We start from the raw sequence: 6,639 nt of genomic DNA, 5'->3' as shown, positions 1-6,639 counted from the left end.
ATGTGAAGGGTGAGGCGAATTTCAGGGTATAAAAGGTAGTTGTCATCTCTAAGGTTGGAAAAAGGCAGTCGTTCAACTCTGAGGCTGAAGAAAGATAACTATTCAGCTCTGAGGTCGGGGAATAAGGAGAAATACAACTCTGAGGTTAGGGGTAACACGGTACATTCACTCTGAAGTGTAAAAAGGTAGGTACTCAACTCTGAGGTCGAAAAAAGGTGATCGTTAACCCTAAGGTTGGAAAGAAAGTAGGTCCTAAGCTCTGAGGCTTGAAAGAGATACACCAACTCCGAAGTTAGAAAAATGTAACTGCCTAACTCTGAGGTCGGGAGCGAAAAATGGTAAACGTCAACTTCGAGGTTGGAAACAAGCAGATACTCAACTCTGAGATTGGGAGAATAAACGGTAAACAACAACTCTGACAACAACTTTGTGGTTGGAAAAGGAACAACAACTCTAAGGTCGGGATAAGGAAAGGCAACATACAACTCTGAGGTTGAAAAGGGCGATAACACTGAGGTTGGAAAAGGGACGACAACACTGTGGTTGGCAACACTGCAGTTGGAAAAGGGGACGACAACATTGTGGTTGGAAAGAGGGGTGACAACAATGTGGTTGGCAACACTGCGGTTGGAAAAAGGGACGACAACACTGTGGTTGGAAAATGGGCGGCAACACTGCGGTCGGAATAAGGGACTACAACACTGCGGTTGGAAAATGGGACGACAACACTGTGGTTGGCAACACTGCGATTGGAAAAAGGGACGACAACACTGCGGTTGGAAAAAGGGACGACAACACTGCGGTTGGAAAATGGGTTACAACACTGTGGTTGGAAAAAGAGACTACAACACTGCGGTTGGAGAAAGGGGAAACAACTCTGAGGCTGTAAATAAGAAAGGTTACCATCAACTCTGGGGCTGGGATAAGGAAAGGTGAACATACAACTCTGAGGTTGGTCAATGAGAAAAGTGACAACAACTCTGAGGCTGAAAAAGAGATAACAACATTGAGGCTGCAAAAGGGCGACGACACTAAAGTTGGAAAAAGGAAACATACAACTCTGAGGTTGGAAATGGGAAACACACAACTCTGAGGTCGAATATGAAAGGGATAGACGATAACTCTGAGGTTGGGAATAAGAGAAATAGACAACAACTCTGAGGCTGGAAAGAAGGAAGAAGCAACAACTCTGAAGTTGGAGTGGGAACTGACATCAACTCTGAGATTGGGTATAAGATAGTCTCTCAACTCTGGGGTTAGAGGTAATGGAATCTAAAACTGAGTAAAAGGTGATCATCTACAACTCTGCGGTTGGGGAAGAGATACCGACACCGACGAGTATCGAAAAAAGTGATAGACACTGACGAGCGAAGGGAAATCAATACCGACAGGTATTGAAAAAAGTGATAGACACTGATGATTACTGCTTAATTGGTCTTCCAAATTTGGGAGGTAAGGGTTTTGCCAATGAGAATTGGACTTTGCAAGATGTTTTCCAAATAAGGTCTGGGCTTTGGTAGGCTATGTCAATTGGGCACTTTGTTGTAGATACGAAAACCTCAAGGGGTCCCACAGGCACACCGGCGGGGATGGAGTTTTCGACATATGACTACCCTTCCCAGGACTCACCAAACCTACATTGGGTATTTTGAAACAAATCAAAAGGCAAAGTCTTGACAGAGACAACCCTTCTCGTGCAAAAGGTAACGAGGGGAAATCATTTCCATGAAGGAGGCAACAGGCTTACGGCAAGTAAGCGAAAAAGGAATGACTTCGAACAATCCTGTCGGGGTTGCCGACTAGGAGCTTTGCAAGGGTCAAAAAGGTCATTTATTTTCTATTGTGTAACGCCAACGGGGTGGATTATGGAAAGATGCCCACGAAAATGGGCAGTTGAATAGTGCCAAGAGAGCTTTGGGCTTGATTCTTCCTTGTTAGAGAGATTTGTGCTATGTTGGATTATATGTATGAATGATATGAATTATGCATGACAGATTGATACAATGATATGAGGGTCTATGGATGCCCCAATCCTAGGTACGATGCAATGAATGTTGAGGAAGTTTTTTGGGTTGCAAGGCTTTTGATTTATGGAAGGTGGGTTGTGTCTTGCATGACTTCCCGACATCTGACTTCTTGATATTGCTGGAGGATGGATCTGACGTAGGCCTTTGGATGCCCCATGCTGAATCTGAAATGCCTTCCCAGGTAGGGAGAGAACCTTCATCTCTTGGACATCTTGCCCCAGTTGGTTGGGTATCTGCAAGGATTGCCCTAATCACTAGTTAAGAAGCAACTTCGTCGTGGATTATCTCAATCGGATCTTCCCCAGTGTCTCGGAACTGCATTCCTCTGATTAACCATTTCTGAGAGATTGACTTCTTGTGCCCTTGGGGTGGCCTGTCCCAGTACGAGCCTTGGAGTAGCTTTGCCTCTGGTTGGCTGATTTTTGAGGGAATGCCCTTGATTCACTAATCTTCAGAGAGATTGATTGAATCTCACCTTGACTACTTCAGATTGACTGAATATTGTAGAGATTTATCGATGTGACTGCATCTAATCGGCGAGATCTCAAAGCGGTTTGTCTTTCTGCTCGACAGAGTCTTCAGACATTCTGATTGATGTGATCAAAAGAAGTGGCTTGCCCCTGCTCAACGGAGGTCTCAGGCGTTATGCGCTTTGGAATCATCAGGTAACTCAATTCACGCTCATTGTGGCGAATCTCTTGATGTAAGGTGCTTACTCACGAGTAAGACAAGTTCATTTTTGGAATGATAATGCAATGTCATTTTTATGCAGTTTTGAAATCCAAACATGCTCACTGAAATTCTGACATTTAATGAATGCATCATTGATAACGAATGTCATATCAATATCAACATATAAAATGAGCAAATTGATGAGGAGTCAGTTTTAACATGATCGTTCTGACTATAATACACCTTCGAAATAAAGCTCGAACCTATCATAACCCACCCGTTCTTCGTGATGTTCTCCAGTCCTACGTTCAGCAAGTTTGAAACAAGTGTTCTTCTTCCAAAATGGACTTAGGAGTGATGGGTAATGAACCCAAGAGGTTTTTGGTGTGGCAGTCATGCACCTTCTGTTGTTTGTAGTCATACGATTTTGTTCTTGCTGAGGATTTTCTTTTGATTCCTCTTTTGCAGATTTGTTTTTTCATCTCCCTATTTTTGCTGGATTGGTTCAGATTTACAATCCCCAGGGATGCCCTAATTTTTGCCTAAGTCACTCGTTTTCGAGTTTTCGACTTAACGGGCTTTCTCTCTTTTTTGTTTTTGTTTTCTTTCTTTGTTTCTTTTTGCTGAAATAAATCGTGTGACATCTGTCCATTGATTTGAATGGGTTACGACCGCCTCCTGCCTCTGTGGGTGAGGGACAACCATTTGGAATTTGGTGGTTTCCGACCTCTTATGAGGGATAAGATATGGTTGGTCCTCAGATAGGACACTCCTCTTTTGAAGTTTGAACGCTTGGTCAAACTGACTAACGACTACCCTGCCCCGGTTTGAGATTGAGGGTTTTATATTTTAAGAAAGAAACTCCTACTCCTCGGCTCTAAGGGGTTGACTAGGGATTATCTTCCTTATATCTTCGGTGTTTAGGGATTTGAAACAATGCCTTACATCATCAACATGGTTTTATTCAAAAGCGTACGAGCAGTGAATTCGTTTCGTGTTTTTAATTACATCATCCTCCTCCAAAAACCAACATTTGAATATTGACAAGATAAAGTACGAGTGGACACGAATGAATTTATTCAAATCATGCATATTTATTTCAATGTCATTATTATTCAAAAACAAACGAGTTTATTACAAATGAATGTTACAAATGACAAACAAGAAAATCACACATGAATGATTGAACCAGAGATTGTTGGAATGATCCGCTTTATTCTCCCACTGCTTGGGGCCTTGATTCTGGAAAAAGTTGACGAGACAATTCCACAGATACCAATCCTTCAGATCTACCGCTTCTCTGACTAAGGCGCTGCAGATGTACTTGCCTGAACGGGGTTGTTTGGAACAACTGGCTTGAACAATATTGCTTTTGAGTCAATCAAGTCTTGTACCTTGTGCTTAAATATATTGCAATTCTCGATCGAGTGCCCTCGCGTTCCAGAGTGATACTCGCAGCTGACGTTCATGTCATACCCGGGAGGAAGAGGTACAGGAGGAGCCTTAGCTTCTCTCAGCTGGACCTGCGAATCCTTGAGCAAGTGAGCTAGCAGAAGTCCATACGGCATGGGAATTGGATCAAACCTTCTAGGAGGCCTCCTTGGTCCTTGTCTACCCTGCTGATAGTAGTTATGTTGTTGCGGAGCAACGAGTTGATGAGGAGCATAGGGCTGCTGATATTGCATCGCTGGAGGACCGGTTGGAATGACATACGCTGGCTGCGGATATGGGTTAGGTGTTACTGCTGCCACCGGATAGTATGACATTTGGTAACCTCCATCCCCCCCTTGAGCGACAACATTGGTCTCTCCTTCCTTCTTCTTTGAGAATATGGAATAAGGCTTCTTCGCTCCATTAGCCACAGCGGTTGTGTCTTGTATCTTGCCGATATTCAAGCCATTTCAATTCACTCGCCGGCAATGACCAAGTCTGAGAATCCCGAGGTGGTACTCCCAATCATTTTTTCAAAATACTGCCCTTGAAGGGTGTCCACAAACATGTTTATCAGCTCTTTTTCAAGAAGAGGGGTTGAACCCTGGCAACCAAGTCTCTCCATCATTGAGCGTACTCTTTGAACTATTCATCCGGCTTCTGAGAAAGGCTTTGGAGCTGAGTCCGATTGGGAGCCATGTCTGAGTTATACTGATAATGCTTCAAGAAGACTTCAGCAAGTTCCCTTCAGGTTCGTATATGCATGCGCTCGAGCTGCATATACCATTCCAGAGAAGCTCCACTAAGACTGTCCTGGAAGAAGTGCATTAAGAGTTTCTCGTCACTAGAATGAGCGGTCATCTTTCTACAGAAAGCTCGGATGTGGGCCTTTGGACAAGTGACCCCTTGATACTTTTCAAAGCTCGGGACTTTGAACTTGGGAGGAATTTTCACGTCTGGCACTAGGCACATGTCAGCAGCATCCAACCCAAAGGTATCAGGACCTTGCATCGCCTTGAATCTCTCCTCCATCATTTGAAATCTCCTTTCGATGTCAGCAGGAGAAGGACCAAAAGCTTCATAAACCGAGTCAGCCTTTATAGTGAAGAAAGTGTCTTGCTGCTCGTCAATCTCAGGCTGGAATCTCCCATTGACGGGGAGATTGAACGTCTGATTATCATTCTGGTATACTGGACCTTTGTCAGGAGGTGGCTGAGCTACAGCAGGCGTACCAGCTCCTCCTGGTGGATTCACTGGTATCATCACAACAGCAGGGTTGGCAGTAGAGGCTCTCAGATTAGCCTGACGCATTTCCTCTTGTCCCCTAGCCAGAGCTTGTAGGGCTTCAATAGGTTGACCCATCTGAGCCTTCACAGTGGTCATATCCTCCCTCATAGCAGCTTGATTCTGCTCCAATTGATCCATGAGCAATCTTTGATTGTTGCGCGTGTAGTATGAATGTCGGGAAGTCAGCTTGACTGTGGATGATTCTGGATAGAATGGTCAAATGGTAAGTTTTCTGGCTTTTGTTTGATGATATGCAGAATGATGCATGAATATTGTATTTGAATACTTTTTATGATGCATGAATGCATGAGTGATACATAAGCATGGTTCCCACGAGTCGAACACACAAGTTGGCATGGTATCACATGTTCGAGATACGGATGGAGGACAACTCTGATTGCTTACTCACAATGGGGATATCACCGGTCGGGGTCTAGGGTTAGATATGGACCCCAGAGTCATCGATTCATTTGGTTGTTTGCCGCTTACGGCAAAAGCTTACTGGTCGTCAACTCCCTCAAATGAGCCTCTTCTGGGTGAGATCTTCGTACCGACCCACACGAGAAAAGCTTCTCGGGGGCCCGCACTATACGACCATCGACATCGGGTTCTAGACAAGGGTCTCAAATTCACGGACCTCCTTGACTGTTTGCCGCCTACGGGAAAAGCTTGTCGGTCGTCAACCCCATCAAGAAGATCTACTTTGAGTGAGATCTTCGTACCGACCCACTGTTCGAATAGGGTTGGTATGTCGGGTTTTTGTTATCGTCTCCACAGGGATTGTGAGATATCGCCGCCGTTCGACAGTTGTTTTAATTCTTAACTCGTAGTAACAAGGGGGGTTTTGGTTTTAGTCACGGTAGCTTGCATAAAAGTGTAAGAAAATGCGGTAAAAGTTTTGGTTTTTCTATTTGATAAAGATTGTCAAAGTTAGGGTTCGACGATCACTTTGCATACATATGTTCGATCAACAAAACTTATAAACTCCTTTAGATGATAAACTATTTCACAAAGTCCTCCCATTGTGTTTATCTCTAACACACATTGTGGGTTTTCCCATTTTGATCCATTGTTGATCTCTCACACAATCTATCAAAATGACAACTTTTTGGTTCAACTTTATGGTGAACAAAATCATTCATTACTATCTCTAGCTAACAAACAAGATTGGATGAAAACCTAGGTAAAGAGTTGGTAAACATCTCTCGATCATAAACCAACA

General features: G+C 43.7%; 1 protein-coding gene across 1 annotated transcript; it reads right to left on the bottom strand.

Annotated features, from left to right (window-relative positions):
• Positions 1 to 4,877: 4,877 nt before the first annotated feature.
• LOC127130152 (uncharacterized) lies at positions 4,878 to 5,555 on the bottom strand. The gene has a single exon (XM_051059217.1). The coding sequence runs from the start codon at positions 5,553 to 5,555 to the stop codon at positions 4,878 to 4,880; it is 678 nt and encodes a 225-aa protein (XP_050915174.1).
• Between the last annotated feature and the right edge of the window lie 1,084 nt (positions 5,556 to 6,639).

This window comes from Lathyrus oleraceus, chromosome 3 (assembly GCF_024323335.1).
Source record: "Lathyrus oleraceus cultivar Zhongwan6 chromosome 3, CAAS_Psat_ZW6_1.0, whole genome shotgun sequence".
NCBI lineage: Eukaryota > Viridiplantae > Streptophyta > Magnoliopsida > Fabales > Fabaceae > Lathyrus > Lathyrus oleraceus.
This window is presented reverse-complemented; position numbering and strand designations above follow the sequence as displayed.